Source organism: Aptenodytes patagonicus, chromosome 18, assembly GCF_965638725.1.
Source record: "Aptenodytes patagonicus chromosome 18, bAptPat1.pri.cur, whole genome shotgun sequence".
NCBI classification, from domain to species: domain Eukaryota; kingdom Metazoa; phylum Chordata; class Aves; order Sphenisciformes; family Spheniscidae; genus Aptenodytes; species Aptenodytes patagonicus.
In genome coordinates this window covers 2,589,586-2,610,834 of record NC_134966.1, presented here as the reverse complement: position 1 = coordinate 2,610,834, position 21,249 = coordinate 2,589,586, and the positions used below count along the sequence as shown (strand labels likewise).

Here is a 21,249-nt window from a genome sequence, read left to right as displayed (position 1 = left end):
CACAGTACAACACAGAAGAAAATCAGCCTTGCCGAAAACTCATGTAGGCATTTTTACGCTCTCAGTGCAGACTCCCTTTAAAGACTCATTTGTATGAAAAGAGCTAAGAATTGCCTATATAATTTGCAGGAGACCACACAGCTGGAATATGAGCCTGGTGCAACGGCAACCTTCTATCCAGTACTGCAGAACCTAGAAACTGTGGTACCTTCACTGTTTATCCATGAGTTCTCACAGAAGTCATGGAAACAGCCTAAAAGTACCAGCAGAACAGAGCAATACTTAAATAATTCTGCTTCTGCTGCTAGAGGAGGTAGGTGGCCTACAGGACGGTGGATCCTCTGCATCAGGTGTTAACCACTGGCACAGAAGGAGGTACACAAGGCACCAACAAGCTGCGCGAGCACAGTAAATCCAAGACCCTCAGAGCCCATGAAGCTTTCTGCTCATGCTGCAGAAATGTCCCAGATTTAAGAAGCCTGGGGCAGCTCCACCGATGTACTGCAGTGTAGCTGTGACCCCATCTAGGCAGGCTGCCAGGGGTCTAAACAATACCAAATACATAAGAAAACCAAGAGAAGAAGGCAGCAATACTTGGGAAAGTGGTATCTCTAAGTACGGGGGACCAGCAGCTCCCAATGAACACAGAGCACGGAGGCTTCTTGCTTCATTTGACGTGACCACTGGTCCCAGGAAGGAACATATTTGGGTAATGATTATGACCAAATCTTGCAGACTGAGCATCTCCAATCACACTAGCTTGAAAAAAACCAAGATTTTGAGGCCAATATCTAAACAAAAAGGGGCGACCCACTGGAAGCAGGATCGAGCCCATGGCTGGTACTCACTTCACACTGTATTTGCCACAAAATGCAGGCATCTGGGGACATGGTCTGAATGTCCTCAGTCTTCAACACCTTTCAGAGGTCTGGGAGGGATGGTCAGGTGAAAGGCAGCAGATAATGAATTACTTCAATCATACTCGCCATTTGGGTCAGACTTCTTGCGGAAGAGCCTACTGAGGTTTTCACCTCTAGCTACACACAGTGCACTTGGTTCTTCGTTTCATCAGTGGCTGGGACAGCAGGAAGCTGTGGGAAAGTATACCCAAAATCTGAAAAGGATTTCTCCTCTTCTTACCCACAGAGCATCTGCAGGTGGCTTTTACACCGTCAGTCTAATCTGTAACATCGTGGCAAAGCATGGAAGAGCACTCAGGAGGGGGAAAAAAAAAAGTGTTAACGCATAATACTGTATCACTATACTGTATCATTTATAGTAAAGCCACAAAATGCCAAACCAGCTGACAGGATCCCACAAACCACACTGCAGAGCAACAGCGGGCTCATGAGTTTTGCGGCCTATCAGAATTATTTTCACCTGCATTTTTCTGGTATAAAATACGGTGCCCTTTTCTCTCCCCCTCCAAACGTACAGACGAATGGCAGGTCAGCGCATCCGCGCTCTAAGGACAGTCTAGCGGTAGCACAGCTCTAAAGGGGAGCCTGCAAAACTGGAGTTGCTGACCACTGCAACAGTTATTTATTTCCCCACAAAGGAGAGCAACCATGCTGCCTGCTATTGGCCTGGCTTCAATGGATACACGGCTTCCGTCTAACCCGCGCTGTCATACTCCGTAAAAGGAAAATAATACCCCAACGTTACAAGCCATAAACGCGGCAGTAACACAAGACTATTTCTCATCTTTTATGACAAAAACAATGGCAGTCGCAAGACAACGAGATATCACAACCTGCCATTCATCCTTCCCATCTCAAGGTGTGACCATTTCACACAAAAGCTGCTGATCACCTGTTGTGCTCTGCTTCCATCTTTTAAATCGTAGTGGTGTGTTAGCACCAGGATCCCACTGCTTTGGGTCTGAAAGTGTTGCTAGAGCAGCAAATGCTAGAAACTGCAGCAGAGAGCAGAAGGGCTCCATGGCCCCACCGAGGATGTTATCAAGGAGATAGCAAGAATGTAAAATGGCACCAAGACGCCTCTCATAGAGGAGGGAACTGCCATCTCCAATACTTTTGGTGGGCAGAATGATAATTTAGCAAGTCCATCATCTCAGCAAGAAATTACAGCAGCTCAGCCCCATGTCTGCTTCTTATCAGGAGCCCCATGACTGACCAAGGCATTGCTCCTCTTCATGAGCATATTATATTTCATGCCCAGCATGAACATGCCATCACAGTCCGAGACCTCACGGCCGCTTTGGTGCAGAGAGGCAGGAATTAGGGACAGACTTTTCTGTAAAGGCAAAGTAAATCCCTACTTGCGTGTTGAGCAGGTTGCCCTTGCAGAAGGAGACCTGGTCAGAACACCTCACTGGACAAATCCAATTTAGGTTAAATTCCAGAAGTTCATTGGGCAGGGTAGACAAAATTAGTCTCTTAATGGGATTTCACTGTATTCCTGGCACCTTTCAGGGCTTATAGAATCATTAAGGTCAGAAAAGACCTCTAAGATCATCGAGTCCAACCGTCGACCCAACACCACCATGCCCACTAAACCATGTCCCTAAGCACCTCATCTACACGTCTTTTAAATACCCCCAGGGATGGTGACTAAACCACTTCCCTGGGCAGCCTGGTCCAATGTTTAACCACTCTTTCAGTAAAGAAATTTTTCCTCACGTCCAGAGTGGCCCACGTGGTTGCAATGAATATGGGTGCTTTAGAAAATAATCCTCAAAGCAGAGTGATTCAGGGACTTTCCTTTGGCCCTTCTAGCACCTTCAGCATGGAGACACTACACCAAAGGTGTGTGCACAGTGCCTTAATTGTAAATATTACCCACTGGAGTGTGGGGAGAGGGAGGAGAGTAAACAGCAGGCTTCCGTGTGATTGCAACCCACTGTCAAAATCAATCCATGGTGGTTTGTGTTCGCTGCATCACGCCGTCTGCAGCACCAGTTTCGATACTGGAGAACTTTGGAAGAGCGCAGGAGTTCCTCGTACTTCACACACACACGGATTCGTTTTGCCCCCCGCTGGTTGCAAGGATCTGACTAACTCTGATTTGTCTCCCAAGATAAACAAACACTGTTTAAGGGGGTCCTTTTTCATTTAGCAGGAACTGTCCCTCTGCACCTGGTCTTCCTATCACCTACATCAGTGGCTTTCAACCTGTGGTCCGCCAAGTACTTCCAGAAGGCTCTGGGAGGTAGCTAAGAAAAGCAAGCCACTTGCAGTAGCCATATTTGCTATACAGATATTTGCACCCTACTGGCATGGGATTAAAAACCACTCAGACAAACTAAGCAGAAGTAACAGAGAGGAAGTCCTGGAGGCGTCTGGCTTTAAGTATGAAAGCCAAAAAAAAATAGGTGGTTTTTTTTTCGAAGCTTAAGCAAATGCTTTAGTGAAGCTGACAAAAATTCTCATGGTGGCTTATGAAAATGAGTATGATGGCTAGCAAAGGCAGTACCAGCTTCAAGGAAGTAAGGCTCAAAGCCTGGCTCTGAGCTGGCCTCACCTCCGGCTTGTAACACCTGTACACTTGGTTACAAACCAAGCAGCGAAGAGGACGAACATCATTTCTTCACCCTCTGGATTAAAATTCAAAGGTGGAGAAGTTACACGAACTACAGAAGATCACAGCACCGAGAGACTGCCTTGCTCTGGGAACGGATGGCCAAGCCCCGAGCTCTCAAGCCTGCCGTAACGCACAGTGAGAATCCGGACCTCAGGAAAACTGAAGGACTTTGCTGCAACTTAATCCAAAGGCCCTGATAGCACAAGACTGTGACTGCAGCCTTCCAAAACAGACAGGTATCAATGCTCAGATGCCTCCTCGTGTGCCTCCTCCTAAACTCTGGGAGAATCATTGCCTCCTCCACGCTCTGAGCCTTCCTCTGTTTTGCTCAACAACATACCTTTCACACAGCATGCAAAGCACACGAGCAGTGGGATATGGTCCAGCCTCACCTCGACTGGCATCTACGTTCCAGCTTTTCGTTTGCCTGTTTCCAAAATATCTTGTTCCCCATTAAAAAAAAAGAAAACCCCAAACACAGAGAAATACAAACACATGGAATGATAAACACTGAAATAGTATAATATAAAAAAAAAAAGTAAATTAATTCAAGGACCTGATTACTGGTCCATCCACAATTTTTGCATCTTTTTAGCTACCCATGATAGAGGCATCCTTTATAGCGTGATAGTTAAGTTGAGACAATTCAAAGCACATTCAAAGTTATACCAACATAAACACGCTTCTATCAACATGACTTTGGTCAACACACTCACATGACGTGCAGCACAGCCACGTTTACACCAGCGTAAACGTGCTTATATCGACATGGCTAAGCCCTGTGTCTTCATGTGCATTGGCTATACCAGTACAAATTACTAACTTTAACTGTCTGTTAATTGGGATTTGTAGAGGTTCAGTCTGTATACGCTAAGAGCTGTATGTAAATGAGCTCTCACAGTACAGTCTTAATTAATAGTCGTAGCTTTCAACACGCAAAGGAACTGCCATGATCATCCTGTCAACGGTTATTTCTACAAATCCAATGGCTCATGGCTGAAAACGTGCAACTGCTGTCCAAAACACCCCACCATCATCTCCTGCTTCCTGGCTTCTCTGCTCTGCTGAGGAGGGCTGCGAGGAACGCACCTCTGCAGGAGCCCGTAGCCAAGAGGTCTTTATGCCATGGAAGTAGCTTGCTTCACTCGGGAGGGCTTATTTTGCCAGCAAAACTGCACCCGCAACTCAACCAGTACAAGACACCTGCACAGCCTTACCAAGGAAGCATTCCTAGATGGAGGCATGGCTCACACCGACCCACACATCTAGGGCTTAGACGTGCAACCCTATATCCAAGGCGCAGCCAGCATCCGAGCCATTATGTCACCAATGAACAGCTCTCCCTGTAACACTGAATACTATGGCATACTAGTAATTATTACTCAGATGTGTAAAAGTTTGCAAGATCAAAACCTACCTGTCTAGCCACGTTATGTAATAACAGAGCAGAGCACTCAGCAGCACACAGTTGTGCTCCTCTTCTGTCTGATTTGGATCTGCAAGGTACCATTACAAGAGGTTCCATGGGCTCATTCCCACATCAAGCTGTGTTCATGTAAATAACCTATGCCACAGGTAGACCACTTGGCACGCTCATGGGGGGCTGTCAGGCCAGGAAAGGGTTATCATCTGATTTTGGGCACCACAACCCTGGAGAAGCTGATGCTGTCACATAAGCAACTCACAGGATCTAGTAGAAAAGATAGAGATTTTAACTAGTCCTCCCATATGCTGCCCAGCCCAGAAGGCAGCAACGCGATACAGCATTCTCGTGTCAAGAGAGACAGACGTGCTTAATGCCACAGTGCAGCTGGTGAGTTAAGGGGAGAAGACACATCACCAAGATAATGGCAGTGTCTGCATGAAGATTAGCTCTAAAACTAAGCTTGGGGCAACAGTCCCTGAATTCACATGGAGCATAACAAAAATTTTGATTCAAATATTCCTGTAGAAAGAAATGGGGAAATGACTGTATTCCTGGAAATTCATTTGCAAAGGTGGCCTATGTGTAACAGTTCCCGGATATCAGTGCTGAAAGAGCAGTATGTTGAGACACACATGGCTGAAAACCCAAAGAACAAGCTATGTTGTCTGGCAGAGGCAGGAAACCCTTTCCTCCTGCCTTTACCCTTCAGGTGATGTAACACACAGAGATACTTACAGTTAACAGAAACCATATCCTACATTGGCCAAACCTTCGCAAAGCTCTGATAATGCAGTGAAAAAACAATACTGGTTGATTTTCCTTCCATGCAATTTAACTTCTAGTACCCAATGTAACACACTCCTTCCCACTCTTGTGCCCAGAGCCAAACAAAGCCCATCCACTGGACAGTGAGGTTTAACTAGGATTTAAGATACGCCTTGAACTTCTGATGGCAGTCCACGAAGGAGTGGATCCTACCCAGGCTGAGCAAAAGAGTGTAACCACATGGTTTCGTCACGCACAGAATAAAAGAAAGCATTGTGAACTCATGCCAAAATATTAAGGGGTTTTTCTCATTCAAAAAAATAAAACGGCTGAATCAACCAACAGAGCAGAGTTTTTCCCAGTGCTTTTGCAAGGTCAGATACAGCCACAGACAGGCTGTGGCTGGGAGGAACCTGCACCGGCGACGGGCACTCCTGGGCTGCGTGGTCATGACAAAGCCCACAGCAGAGGATGCTGATGGGGGACTCCAGCCCTCTTCGCCCCCCCTCTGCTCTCCCCCACTTACCTGCACTGTGAAACTAGGCCTGAACCTCCAGCTGCAACTGCTACACTCTTGCAAAACCACATTAAAAAAACAGAGCTAAACAAACAAATGGGGAAGTTCACCAAAGTGACACTTTTCTACCCAACGTTTTGCTTTAGAAGAGTCAGTGACAGGTTGTCAAAGTGGATTTGTTTACTAAAAGTGGATCTTTCCTAGCAAGGGGCACAGAATGACCATACAGTAGATGCCATAATTACATAGATTTGTTAATAATTGCATAGGCTGGAACAGGATACATTAGCCTAATTTAAGGATGGAATACGAGAATATGTGAAAGATTACAGATCACATTTTCAAGATAAAGTCCAATGCTGCTATCAGAAGTCCAAAGAAGAGGTGCTGGACATTTGGAGTCGTACTGGCTTTGATCACAAATAGTTCATATGTTACAAAGTGCTTCTAGAAGAAGTTTTCTATTTTTCTTAATCAGGTCCACCCATGATCTCAAGGAATGAAGCCAGAAACCAGAGTACGTAAACCAGAGCATATAAAATAGTGAACATTTTGACTGATGTAACTTGCCGTCTCTTACCCAGTGAAGATAACCTGTACATTTAAAAATTAACATTCTGCATTTCTACAACACTTCCAGTTAAAGGCTTCTAACACCAAGTCAAGCCTTATAACATTGTAAAAATATTACCTCTGTTTTACAGATGGGAAAAGCATCACAGGTAGCAAAACATCAAACAACCTGTCCCAGGGACAAAGCCTGCAGAGCAGCACAGGCTGCAGAACCCAGCCACCGCGTTCAACCGGGACATTCAAGGGCGGGAGCCTCTGCTCATCCCTGGGGAAACTACCATCACAAGAAAGCAACCCATACAGATCCACACACCTAATCTCAGCAGACCCGAGGGACTTCCAAACACACAGATCCCAAACTGATCTGAAATCGCAAATTCAGAGATGACAGCGCACCCCTTCCCCTGCAGATACGGTGGCACCGGCAGCGCACGGCTGCACCTTTAAGGCACGCAGGCTGCTGACAGCAAGGACACTGCATTTGCAGTAGACAAAGCACCACAATGGCGATGCCAGGCCAATTAGCAGAATTTCAATTCATTGGCATTTAACAAGACTACAAGTCCTTCTTGGGCACAGCGGCTTTTCAGCAGGGACAAATTCTAAATCTCATAATCAGACTCTGCCAACCAGCCTTGCTTGGACAGTTCTTTAAATTCTTTTGTTTAAATTGCTGACTGCCCCATTGCCTGGGTACACTGCAAGCACTCTGCTCTCACTGAAGCTGATGGCAAATACCTCCCCGATTTCTGTGTTTTGGATCAGATCCCAAGACTCTTTTTAATGTAATACTCTACTTTAGTCTATGTAATCTTCTGTCTTACGGAGGGTCAATGCTGCAAATTCTCCTTGCACTTAAGTCCTATTATCTGTCTGCACTAATTCTGCATACAGGGCATTTACAGGTCCTTAGCTCTCTGCTCATACAGCTCCACATTCACCAGCCCCAGTCAGCCACGAAGCCGGGCATCTGCTAAGAAAGAGGGGAAAAAAGAAAACAAAACCCAGAGATTTACCTTACTTCAATATTCAACCGCACAGTCAGTATTTCCAATACTCTCATTTTGCACATGGCACAACACATACTTCAGAAACTCTGGGAAACAAGCAGGTTATGTTCTGTGCTTGCAAAGCACCATCTATACTTACAGGGCAATAAAAATTAGCTTAATTAATAATACATCAGCAAGAAAATGTTAATAAGCACCCAGCAGGGAAAAGGACTGTTGTCTAATCTCCTTGTGTGGACTCCTTGCTTTGGCAGCAATCAGCAACTGCATCAGCGTTACCATCCCACTGCAAGCTAAGATATCTGACTCATCAGGGAATGCATGCAGGAACCATGGGCGCGTGTCACATTTACATTTCTCTTTAAAAGCAGACACTGTTGCATCAGGAGCGGCTCTTGGCAGCTCCACGCCAACTTCCACTTGTGGAGTTTTTGTCATTTAAAGAAGAATTTAGAATATTCCTGGGCATCCAACGTATAAATACACATAGACGACGGGGCCTCCTGCAATCGGCTCTTTGGCCACGTCTGCAAAATATATGGCTCTGCCGACAGAGCCTGCATCGGCTCCAAGCTGCCGACACAACCGTGCTGCTGGATCACAAGCATGTCGGGGGGGAACCGTATCAAACCTCCCTACTCCTGGGAGCTCGCCGAGAATATCCCAGCCATTTCCTTGGGGCCTGCCTGCCCTCACTGAGCAAAGAGGCACCGCAGGCTCAAACCGCTGTGCCGCCAGATGTCTCGGCTAGGTGCTTTTCAAGGCAGATAATGGAAATCCCCTCTCCCAGCTGTTTTTCCTCCGTGCTGCCTCCCCATTGCAGGAGGCTGTTTTGGCAGGAGCCAGCACCCCACGAGTAAGAGCCCGGGGCTCGCAGCTGCCAACGCAGCTCTGCCACCGGAGCACATCCACACTGGCACTCGGCTGCAGCGCGTGTTCGTCAAGGGCTTGTGCCGCATGGGGAGGTGGTTTCCTGCAGCCAATGGAGAAGCTGCCGTTTCTGCCTTTCGTCAGAAGCGTGGCTGGAAACAAAGGCCCGGTGAAGAAAGGCAAGTTGGCTGGTAAAACTTCCTAGCACTAGGCAAGCCTCAGACCTGACAAATCACCCTCATTCCTCATCACCTCCTGACCTTCTCCTCCGCAGCCAGGCTGCCTCTGGGATCACACCGGGACCTGTGTTTAAGCCCACACGCTGGCTGGGGGCGAGGAGGATCTTTGTGTCATATGTCATTGCTGACGGCAGCCTCGAGCCACAACTCCAGGACAAACAGCAGCAATAGCAATATAATGTGCATCTTGTAATTCCATACAGCACCAGCATTTGCATCCGCAGCGGTAGGTAAAACTTTAGTCTGCTGTCACACAAGGGCAGAAGATAAATTGTTTCTATAAAACAGCCTCCATGAGGATAGTCTAGAGGTGTGGATTTGAGAAGACATCAAACCAATCAGTTTTTAATAAAAGCCATAAGGGTACTTGAAAGTACCAAAGAGTACTTTCAATAGGGAAGGAGACTATAAAACTCGCAAAGAAATCCCAAAAATGTGGGAGTTAGGCACAGAGTACGGTGTGTGAGAGACACCTGGTCTAAATCTTAAAAAAAGATGGGTAATACAACTTGCAGTGACTGGAAAACAAAGTGGAAATAACCAAGACAGAATATGATCCCCCCTCGCTGGCCTTTTCAAACGATGCAAGCCGGAGGCTGTGCTAACCTCTCCCCACTGTAAATTCTCAAAAGTCAAAGCAGACGAATCGTCAGCAAATGTGCTCAGTAGCAGTTTGTTTGCTCACTGGTGGCGTCTCCCTGGTACAGGGGGATGTTGATTAAAAGACAGCATGGCTCTTCACCTCGCCTCTCCACACACGCTCTGAAAGCTACGGGATCTGGCACTACAGCAAGAGTAAATATTACATCTCATCCAAAGGCCATCTTTAAAGGAACATTCGTTGTTTCTCCTCAAAGTGTGGCAAAAAAGATTAAAAATTCCAGATGTCATCTCCAGGTCCTATAGGACACCTGCTTATAAACAATCATCTTTGCATATTAAGGAGGCATTAAAGCACCAATTTGAAGCAATGCATCCTAGCAGTACTAAAAAATACCCTTCCTAATCCAAAGAACAATAGGATTTCTAACGGATGGAATTCACGGATCCTTAACATTTAAAACACGGGCTTGACAAAAGCTATTACAAACAAGTTTGCAATTAAAAACACCCAATGTCTGGGTTACCAGTTCAGCAGCGGTGCTTTTTGCAAAGCCTTCTGGGTGTTGATTTAATCTATCAAATATTAATAATGCTCCTCAATTAATAAGATATTTAGACTCATGCTTTATGTTCTCATAATCTGCAGGTTTATGTTCAAACTTGCAGGCCAACAGCATACTAGGTGGAATCATACGAACCAGCTCGCAGCCTGATTGTTAATGCTTTCATCTCCCGAATACAGATACTCTCTCTCCTTTACACTGATAAAACCACATTTGACAGGGTGTAAATTTGCTACCTACCCCCTTGGACATAAGAAATGCATCAAAAAAACCTAAGTTAATTTCTCAGGTCCCCAAAATGCAAGTGACTTAAATGCCCATCTCCTAATTAGTGCAGGTCCTGACGACCTCCGAGCTGGAGGCGCTGCCTCTCCAGCCCCCAAATCCTCCCCTCCACCCTGTGCTAGCGCAGACGTGGCTGACGATTCGCAGGGCATGCGGGGCCGGCACGAGCTGCACAGCGCTGCCAGCCCCCAGCGCCTTCCCGCAAGACCCTTCCACGCGCCTAAAGCAAAACTCACAGGGAATGAACTTCAGTCAAGGGCAGCATAAAAACATGCCTTGGGTAACACCCCAGGAACTGAGATAATCAAGCAAGGATAAATTAAACTACCGGGAAGAAATAGTGAAAAATAGATATGGCTTTGCTGCCCAGCTGCTCACACCTGGGCTGAGCTAACGCAGCATCAAAAACGTTAGTCAGTTTGGAGGTAAGGCACGGCTTTGAAGTCAAAGGCCTTTGGGCATTTATATTCACCAGACACCAACGAACATCACGTTTCAATAACTACCTCCTGATATTGCGACAGGCGTACTTTCAATTCCCAAATCAACAGCTGGATGAAGCATGTAATTTTGAAACCCATTAATCCTTTCTAAGTCTTCTACCATGTGCATGTTTAATTTCCCACTTCTTGAAACGATATTATGATTTTTGAAAGAACCTGACTATAGCTTCTGAATGCTCTGGGTCAGCAGTATGAAACATCCCCAATTACCACTGAAGTTGGATAAAACATTTGGGTAATTTGCCTTCTGGCTTTGAGCCTTTGGGAGAAATACCTATTAAAACTTCCTCTGAAACTGCAAGGACTAGAAATGTGTGACTGGAGAGGAAGAAGGTAGCTGAGATTCTCAAGAATCCAGGAGCTCACGCTTAAAAAGGAAAAGGGGGGGTGGGGGGGTTGGGGGGGCGGAATGTATTTCACTGCACTCAGGACTGTATTCAAATGCATCAGCAGGTCATGGCCGATAGTCCTGGGGAGACCAGGGTTCCCTTTTCCCAGTTAACATGCTAAAATACATCTGTCCATATCTACACTTGAGTTCTAAAATTGATGAAAAATCTGAAGTAGCACTCTGAACAACACCTAGACTTTTTCTCTTAACATAACCAAGGCCAAAGCACAGCATATTTCAGTTTGGACACCTGGACTGCAATTCTTTCTCCACGGAGGTGCCCGTGCTCTCGTGCTGTGTTCCCTTCGGCTCTACGGATGGCTCAAGCCATCAGATTCATCCTGGCTGCCCTCCATTCTCACAAGCAATAAGCACCACGTTCTTCTTCTTTTTAGCAACGAGACAAGCACAAGCAGGCACGTTTTCCTGCAGCATGACCAGCCTCCTGGACTTGGCTCAAATACTTTGCCCCAAATCACAGGTAATAGGCCTGCTGTGTAGTCTTTGGGCACCACTATTATCTTCACTCAGCTCAGTTTGCTCAGTTCCCCAGTTCTCTGCTGTTGGTTTTGAATGCAGTAGCCTCAGAAAGCTCATAACCATCTCCTGGGTCACGTACTGGCCTAGCTGACCCAAGAAGCTATAATCACTTCGATTCTTTTTACCCCTGTTTGCATAATTTTACATTTCCCTGTAACAAATGGGGTAAGTCACTTACCTGGCTTTATTTTGAGTTTATCCATGTCAGCTCAGTTATCTTTCTCCGTATTTACTTCCTCCCCAGCTGCGCCACCTGCAAATTTCCTCCCTCTCCCGTGTGCTGTCTCTGCAGGATGATGAGCCGTACGCATACAGAAGTGGACCTGAATTTTCTGCTCTACCAGTCCATCCCACTCACTGTCCCCCTGTCCTAAACTGACACTGCTCACCACCGCCTCTGAGAGCTCTCCCTTGAGAAGGGGATATGACACTGAAAAGGATGGATTTAATATTTAATAGCTCACCTCCACCCCCAAGCCAGTCCCTTGTACACACAAGTAGCTCAGCCCTACACCGTGTCAGCTCACCTTGCTCAGCAGCTGCCTGCAGTTTATGTCAGGCAGCATGTTTGAACGGTGACTCCTCTGTGGAGCCAAAATATCTTAAATGTAAACTCGGGCAAAACGAGCTGGTATGGAGGCAGACAGCAAGACAATGGCGGGGATCAGACTGGGCATTAAGGAAACAGGAATCCTCTTGGAAGAACATTTCCTACTCGAAAAGAGGATATGCTGGATGCCCTTGATACTTTGCCTATGCTAGAAATTTTTAATTAAAAGCAGGAAAGCCTTTCTATTTTAGACACAGCGATACCAGCATCAAGCGCTTTTATAAGTACAGTTTATTCTGGGTTTATATGCATTTCACAGAGCCTGGCAGCCAAGCTAAGCCAGCAGGGCTACAGCAAACTCTTCCACTCCCTGTCGGATTTACTTTACCACTTCAACCAGCCACCAGCCATCACCAACGGGACGTGCCTGCCCACACACTGAGGGAGGACGGACTCACACGACTTCTCCCTGATCCACCTGAGACACAGACAGCTAGGTGAGCCTTCCAGTGGCGACCTTTGGCTTCCACGACAGTCAAGGAGAGGGAAATCTCCAGCAAAACGTGTCTTGAAGCACTCACACAGACCCCTTGAACCTCTCACAGTCCTGCACAAAACGTAACCCCTTTTCACCTCCTCCTTTTCTGGGATCCAATGACCCAAACCATAGGCACCAGCTGTGCTCTGCTCCAAGCACTCTGCTAGGGAAAAGCAAGAGGAATACGGCCTGCTGCCATCCCCTCCACAGCCCCACTTCTGGAGCAGAGAGGCCACGCAGGCGGCATTGCCCCAGCCTCAGGGCAGGGGAAGAGACAGATCACAAAATCTGGAGCAAGGCCCCAGACCAGCATTTCAGATCAGTGGCAACGCAGCAGTATCGGTCCCTAATCGTTTCAGTATCAGCTGCTCTCATGCACATTTGGAAGTGTGATACCCCAGGGTACCGGTACATCACTCTCTGCTAGCGGCAATGAACCGCTAAGGGATGCTGATGCCTCCATCAGCTGGCACAGCTGTTTGCAAGGTGAGTGTCCATCCAGCTCTATCTGCCAGCACAGCTCGAGTCAGTTCCCTCCACGGAAGAGCTGTTTGTTTGTTTTTCTTGTTGTTGTTGTTGTTGGGGTTTTTGCTGGTAATTGCATCTCTACCAGGACTTCTGCTGACACAGCTTTGGTGGAGGGGAGAGCAATTTCTCCGCATTCGTGGACAGATAACTAAGCTGGCAAAACTTCGCAAATGTAGACCGAGCCTCTGCTTTGGAAAGCAAAAAACAAGCTACCCTGGTCTAAAATAACCTCTAAACTAATACAGCTATGTCCACAGCAAGGACTTTTATTAGTATGACTATTTCAGCAAGGAAAAATGAAAAAATCATCCTCTCCAGCCAGCATAATTATATTGGAAGAGCTTTTTTTGTAGTATAAACCAGGCCTTTGATTCTGCCTTGACTGACAAAATGTTCTTCAGATGCTTTCTTCGGTCACCTTGGCTCAGCCACATTAGCTTAACACAACTGAAGGGCACTTTTAAGGCTCTCTTAAAACTTCAGAAGTCATATTTGCCCATTCTGTTACTATTTAAAGTTTGTCTACGTGGAAGAAAAGGATGAGTTCCCAAACAGCCTTTGCTAGCCCATAGCTTGCTCAGCACGCGAGAATTCACGTTAGGAAAGTAAATGTTAGCATCCATTTGACACAGGGTAAAATTTTGTCATGGGCAGGGCAGTGTGCAATTTTAACAAGCTAATAAAGTAACCCTTGTGCGAAAGCCCCTACTTGATAAAGTTACAAACTCTCCTTACTAGGTGTTTAGTACCAGAGAGGGGAAAAAACTCCTTTCTTCATACAAAGATGCAGCTAATACGTTGCAAACTATGTTAAGGCTGGTACCCCAGAAGAAATCTAACACAACTGGAAACACACATCTTTTTCCTGTGTTCACGTCAGCGTAGTATCAACATACCTCACTGCACTAAGGAGACTGAGGAAAACAGCTGTCCTGCAGCCATCAAAACATGCAGGCTTCCAGACAGCTCACAAAGGAGGAAAGACGATGGGGTTTTAAATGCACCAAGTTTTCCAGATGTAGCTTACTGAAACAGACTCCACATTAAAAGCAACGGCCCTGGGAAAGCAAAGCCCTCTCCTCACTTACGATACCAGCTGGCAGGAGTAAATGAGAGAGGAGGAAGGGCAGGGCAGGCCTGAAAGAAGCACTGGATTTCACGTCACCTGCAAAACAGAAAGTGGGAAACTGAAGAAATCATCTACGTGCTCACTGCTCAAAGGCACCGCTCATTAGGTCCTGGCTTTTCCTATTATCACTCCTGTACTTGGCGGCCTATTACAGCAACCTCTTTCCAGCCAGGGACCTGTGAATAGGAAGCGCTTTGACATGAGTGAATGTTGCCCCTTAATCCAGTAGGGAGTTCATTGAACAGGCGGAGGGCTGCCTACAGAGCTCCCGGCACCAGCTGGCTGAGGGGATGAGAGCAAGGATCAAAGCCAGGGCAAAGCCTTAGCACCGCGAGCCTGATTTGCAAAACTGCTCAGCCTGTTGAGTCCTCGCCTTTAAAACGTGGGGAGCTGCTGGGTGCTGAACTCGCCCGAGATCCGGCCTCAGCTGAAGGTGCTGAGCAGTGGGGAAATCTGTCCTCTATGTGGCTTGCACGCCGTCTCTTCACTTTAAAGATCAAAGCTGCATCTCCAGAAAAAAAGATGTTACAGATCAGAACAGATAGGAGGAAAAAAACCGATGAAAAATGCAGTGTGACTTCTGAAGGGAACCACTTCATTCAAAGCCACACACACACCTTACTTCCTGCTTAGCATGCAGGCACCGGCCTTCCTGAGGTTAGCACCAGCCTGAGGAAAAACATCGTGGCTTGAAACCTCCCTTTTCAAGCTCACACCAAACAATCATTTTAGGAAACACAGAAACACAAGGTCAGCTGATTCTCTTCACTAAACCGATGCAAACTGGAGTAGCAGCATCAAATTCAATGAATCTGCCCTATCATAAAACTGGCTGAGCAAGACAAACTCAATTCCTTAAACTTTAATCTTTACTGCTGCATTTGCAGAAGGTCTAAAATAAGTAGAAGCACCAAACCGGACTGGATATAAGAAACCTGCTAAAGAAAACCAACAGCAAAACCAGGCTTCTCTGCAGCAATGTGATTATTGCACCTAATGGCTGCAGGACAGCTACTTACCCGGCAGCTCAACCGTTTTCCGAAGCACAGAGTTTACTTGGGGCAGCCTCCGAGTAAGGCAGCCAGAAGAGAATAACCACTGAAGTTTACAGCTCAGAAGACACGAAGATCTCGGTGCTAAAGATTCTTCCTCACCCATCAACACTAAGATTTAGCAAGGAGCTATTCCATACTGGAAACTTGAGTTAACTGACTGCCAACAGCTTTGTCTGCAGAGGCAGTGTGGACACTCCCTGGAGACACACAGACAGCACTCTTCCAACCTGCCCACTCCCACCCAGCTCTTTGCTCGGAGCAAATATCTCCTCCCAGGAACACACCTCTGCACCTCTCCTGACCAAGTAAAATAATCCCTCGTTTCTGCTCCATCTTGCACACGGCAAAACATTACGGTTATGGGATGCTAGTCCTTGCTCTCCCCCACAAGCACTGAGGAAGCAAAGAGCATCTCCTCCAGTCTCTAAATTCCAGCCTGATTTATACCAACATCCTCCCCTCTGGCCTCAGAGGGGTATAAGCAAAGGCAGATCCGGCCTCAGATTTAACTGAGTTTATGGGGGAGGGGAGGAATTAAACTCCAAATGAGTCACCGTTCCCTCCCCATAATCCACGGCAACATCTGTGGATATTAAGCCTGATTCTAAGAGCAACGTTTCTTAATGCTCTGCATACAGAGCAGACCCAGCCAGGACTCCTGGGAGATGCTTCCCAAAATAAAAGGTGTGCATCTGTAGTGTTAAGACTAACCTGTGCGTTAAGAGTTGATGAGTTACGAGCCAACTCCTGCCCCGGTTACAGCCTTGCCATTCTCCTGAAAGCAACCACACCGTGGTAGCTGAAGCCAAAACCAGACCATGGAGTCACAGAAGCACCTGAAGGCTGATTCCTCTGTCACATGGCAAGATTAACACCTGATCCTCTTCAAAAGCACAAGGGAAGGGCAGCAGGATCAGGCCTTGAGATGCAGTTGTGATGGAACAGAAAGCATAAGGAAAGCCTTGGACAAAACTCAACACCAAAGATGACAGGAATCTTGCCTGAGCAATAAATTCGAGCTGTCTTTGCAGCGCTTCGCAAAGAACTGCTGTTGCCACCTGCGTGGCCATGCCACAAACTTCATCCCACACAGGGCAGAAATTCCCTGCCGCAGCACAACCCTCTGAGCGCAGTATTTCGGACAGAAAGCCGGGAAAGGCTGCAAGCACAGCCTGTCGCACCTGAACGGTACGGCGTAACCCAGCTGTCAGGAGGTGCTGGTCGGTAACTGCATCTGGGTACGCTCACGGAGCATCCACACACCTCCAGCTCTTCTTTCTGTAGTTTGTATATGAACGTACACCGTACTATTATCTCGTTGCTCTCTTTGTGCATGTGAAGAGCGTGCTGCGATCTAGTGTTTACCTGAGGGTAGACTTATAAAAAGAGTTTATATTCTCTAACAAGACGGGGGGAAAAGTTTCAGTCTGGCATAAGGGAACACAGCAAGCGCAATAGGTATTTCAGCTCCGTGTGCCACTCGCGTGATTTTATGGGGTAGCCGAGCGGTGCGTTGTACTCTTTGGGGACGTTTACAGGTCTGGCTAATTATGGCTAATTGTCATCACGTGGCAAACTTCATTCTCTTTGGGGATTCTGGATGCGATTCTGGTGTTTCCTCAAACCTCGCGCTCAGCGCGTTTCCAACCACGATACCGACAGCCGGAGTGAAACCTCTGCGGAGGCCGGCGCCTTCGCAGCCCCGGCTCGCCGGCGCACCGCCGAGCAGCTGCCGCAGCCCCCGCGCCTCGCAGCCTTCCCCTCTCGCCCATCTCCAACCAGGGCGACGTTCTCTGCTCGACTCACGACCGCGGGGCGGTTTCTGGGCCTACTCCAGCCCGCCGCTGAGGGGAAGCCGAAGGAGAGCCAGCCCTGGCTCAGCAACGGGGAACTCGGCCGCCGTCCCGGGCCGCTCGGCCTCCGAGGGCACTCGGGAGAGTTTTCCGAGGGAAAACTCAGAGCTCTCCTCTCCGAAGGCAACTCCTCCGCCCCCCCGCAGCCCTCCCGCGCCCCGTCTCGGCCCCCCGTTTCCTAGAAAGCCGGAGGCTGCAGCCGCGGCCGCCCCCCCGAGAGGCGGCCGCAGGCACAGCCCGCCCGACGGCGCGCTGCCGCGCTTCCCGGCCCGCAGGGCCGCCGGGCCCTCAGGGCAGCGGGGGGGGGGGGGGGGGGCGCGCTCCGGCCTCCCCTCCGGCGGGCGGCGGGGCCGGGCGGGGACGCCCGCCTGCTCCTCCCGCCGCGCGGGGCCAGGCTGCCGGGGGCGGGCCGGGGGCCGGGCCGGGGCCGCCCCGCCGCCGCGCGGGCCCGGGGCCCTGCATGCCTCATGCCTGCCCCCGCACGGGCGCGTGCCCGCCGCCCGGGACCCTGCATGGCTCATAGCGGCGGCCCGGCCGCCGCCGCCGCCGCCGCCGCGCCCGGCCGGCCCTGGACTCTGGATGGAGCCGCGCCAGCGCCGCCCGGCGCCCCGCCGCATGGAGGGCCCCGGAACATGGATGGCGCCCTCGCCGCTCCCCCCCCCCGCCTCCGCCACACGCACTCGCTCCCATTGGGGGGGAACCCCGGAATCTGTATGGCCCATACCACTGACTCACCGTAGAGGGGTGTTACTTATACAGAGTCCCGGGCCCCCCTACACACAATGGCAGCAGCTCCCACATTCTTCCCCTCAGAGGAGTTGGACTGAACCATGGGGCGGCGGGGGCACGGCCCCCCTCCCGGCCTCCGACAGAACCCGCCTGGCCCTGGGCGATACCACTCCACGCTCCCCCATCTTCCTTCCCCCCGCCCGGGTAGATGGACGCCGCCGCTCTCACTCACCTCGGCATCCACTGTGGCCATGGCCGGAGCCCCGGAGCGTAGCCCCGCCCCCTCGGCGGCTCCTCACGCCTTGGCTCCGCCCCTTTCCCCTCATTCTTCTCAATGGAGACGCTCCGACGGCCACCGCGCATGTGTGCGGCAGCATGGCGGCCCCCGAGGGGCTCCTCTGGCCGTACGGCGTCATGGCGGCGCCCGTCAGGAGGCTGCCGTACAGCTGGAGCAGGGCTGGGGGTGGGGTGAGGATGGGGTGAGACGGGGACAGGGGAGGGATGGGGACAGGGCCCCTCGCTCCCCACGCACAGCCTCACCGACACCCCCCAAACCACGAGCTTTTTGCTGTTTGGTACAAACAGCTTTGGCCCCTCGCGCCGTGGGTTTTACCCCACCACCCACGGCAGCAGCTCGGCACCCCGTCCGGTGCTGCGCGAGGGCAAGGGCGCCAGCCGTTCCTAACCGAGTAGGTAACGAGTTTCCCAAACTCTCAGGAGTACCCCGCCGTGACAGTACCCAGCGGCAGCACTTGCCCAAAAACCTAAACAAAACCCGTGCAAGAAGATCCCAGAAACAGCCAGAGTCCCTCCAGCCTCCTGCCAAAAAATTACCCTTTGAAAACCATCTCCCGCTGTAACTTCTCCCGCTTCTGTGTTATTCTTACGCGTGCAAGCTATTAGGAGTCCGTCTTAGCTAAAGACAGGGATGGACGCGCCAGGGAGGAGGGAGCAGCTCGCCCGGCTCCTGCCCCAGAGGGTCCCGGGGGGGGGGGGGGGGGGCGGGTTGTTCCAGCGGCTTCGCTCCCTTTCCCACACCCCCAGCACCCACAATAGCTGCTTTCACCCTCCCCAAGCCCACAGGGCCCCCCCCTAATGCCCAGGCCCATAAATCCATGATTGCAAAACAATTAGCTCTTTTACAGCTCTTCAGTAAAGCAGAAGATACCGCAAAGGGGGTGGTGGGAGGGGGGAAGATAAACACCTCCAAGGGCTCCTTGGCCCCGCAACCGCTTCGGCTGCCACCCAGGGAAATCGCGCTAGCACCGGGGAGACGCAGGGACGGGCGCCTGCCGCCGCACCAGCCTCCCGGGGCAGGGGGGTTCTTGTGTCTTGGAGGGAAACGGGAGCCTTCGAGCGCCCTGACGTCGATTTACACGCTTATTATCAGCTCTCCCGAGGAACAACATTCCCTCCCTTGGTCCACAGGCCGGTTTCCCGCAGCCCCTGCGCCGACACCTCGCTCCTCTCGGCGGGCAGACGGACTGCGCCGTTTTGTTTGCTTTGCAGCGAGACTCTCGCCCTCCGGCGCTCCGAGTTGTGCAGGCAGCGGCCCCGAGGGGCCAACGGCCACCATCTGCTCCTGGAGACGTTCTCCAGAAACCCTGGTCCGGTGCCAGGGTTACCTCTGGGGTTACCACCGCTCTCGTCCCGACACCTTTGCAGCGTGGGTGCTCCTCCTCCTCGCCCGGCACAGCTTCGTTGGCACCCGCGGGGCGGGAGGCCATCGCTGCGTCAAAAGATGCGTTTAGTGAAAGCAGGAGGATTTGGGGTGGCAGGGCACAGGAGGGAGCAGCGGTGCCCGCCGCTGCCTGCACAAACCTGGGTAACTCGGGATTCAGCCCAAGTTTGGGCGACAAAGCGACCTCGGCGCTGCCGGCCGCCCCGCGGCGGGGAGCCCAGCACAGGCCAGACCCTCCATCGAGCCCCGGCCTCCAGCCGCCCCGCCGGGCTGACGCCCCGGAGCCCCAGCCCGGGGCCGATCCCCGCTGGGACCCTCGGGGCCCACCCGCCGCCGCTCCTGCCCCTGCAGAGTCTCCCCCGCAGCAAACCACGAGTGTCGGGGTGCGGAGGTTTTTCGGGGGGGGGGGGGGGGAGAGACTCCAGAAGACCCCTCAGCGCCTCGGGCGAGGCTCCAAAACACAGCAAGAGGCGAAAGCCGGCGGCCCCACTCCCCCGGCCCGCGGCCCGACGGGACCCGAGCGCTGCCGCCCTCGGGAGGGGAGGGGAGGGGAAGGGGCGGCGGGCCCGCCGGCCCCCGCGGCCTCCCGGCGCCCCGCCGAGCCGGAGCGGCCCCGCCCGGCCCCAGAGCGCGGCCCGGCGGCGGCGGCGGCTGCCCCCGCCCGGCGGCGCCGCGGTCAAAATAAGAGTCCCCGGGCCTGAGGCGGGACCCGCCGGGGGAGCGCCCTGCCCTGCCCTGCCCTGCCCTGCCTCGCCCCCCGCCCTGCTTCATCCCGTCAGGGCAGCCCCTACCCCAATTTAGCAGCAGCTAATTAATGAACTCCCCAGAGAAGCCCCCATGCACCGGCAGCTCTGGCAGGGCCAAGGCAACGTCCCCTCGGAGCCCCCAGCACGGCCCCTCCGGCGCCTCCCCACTGCGTGGGGACCCAGAGGGACCCCCGGGGGTCCCATCGCTCCCTGCCTCAGGCGGCGGGAAGGAGCTGAGCCAGCTGAGGAGGGTGGTGGCGGGAATGGATGTCCTTCCCCCTCTGCTCCCCCCAGGCTGGAGTGACTGTTCCCGGCACAAAGGAAACCACCAGCACCTCAAAACGGCGCGTCGGGGAAGCCTGGGCTCCGGCGAGGGCGGGCTTCACCCTGGAACATCACCACCATCCCACGCTGGGGATGCTCAACTTGACATGGGAGGTGGCCATGGAGGGAGGGAGGGGATCGCCCGCCTTCAGCCCTGCTCCTACAAACCACCACACAGAGAGGACCCAGCACCCGCAGGGGCCCTCGCGCCTTCGGGACGGAGGCAAAAGGGAGGTCGGTGAGGCAGGATGGCCGATCAGGCCAGGGGTCTGGTGGCACCTCTCCCCT

At 51.3% G+C, this 21,249-nt stretch overlaps 1 protein-coding gene across 2 annotated transcripts in view; it reads right to left on the bottom strand.

The window, feature by feature from the left end:
- EHMT1 (euchromatic histone lysine methyltransferase 1) overlaps nucleotides 1–18,493 on the bottom strand; it is a 124,942-nt gene extending 106,449 nt beyond the window's left edge. Inside the window, exon 1 of one of the 2 annotated variants that reach the window (XM_076355804.1) lies at nucleotides 18,443–18,493. Coding sequence is in view for 1 of the 2 variants with exons in the window: in XM_076355795.1 (XP_076211910.1) it covers nucleotides 18,443–18,463 (21 nt within the window). In the remaining variant the exon portion in view is untranslated. The remainder of the gene's footprint in view (nucleotides 1–18,442) is intronic. The other variant, XM_076355795.1, reaches the window with a different exon arrangement.
- Between the last annotated feature and the right edge of the window lie 2,756 nt (nucleotides 18,494–21,249).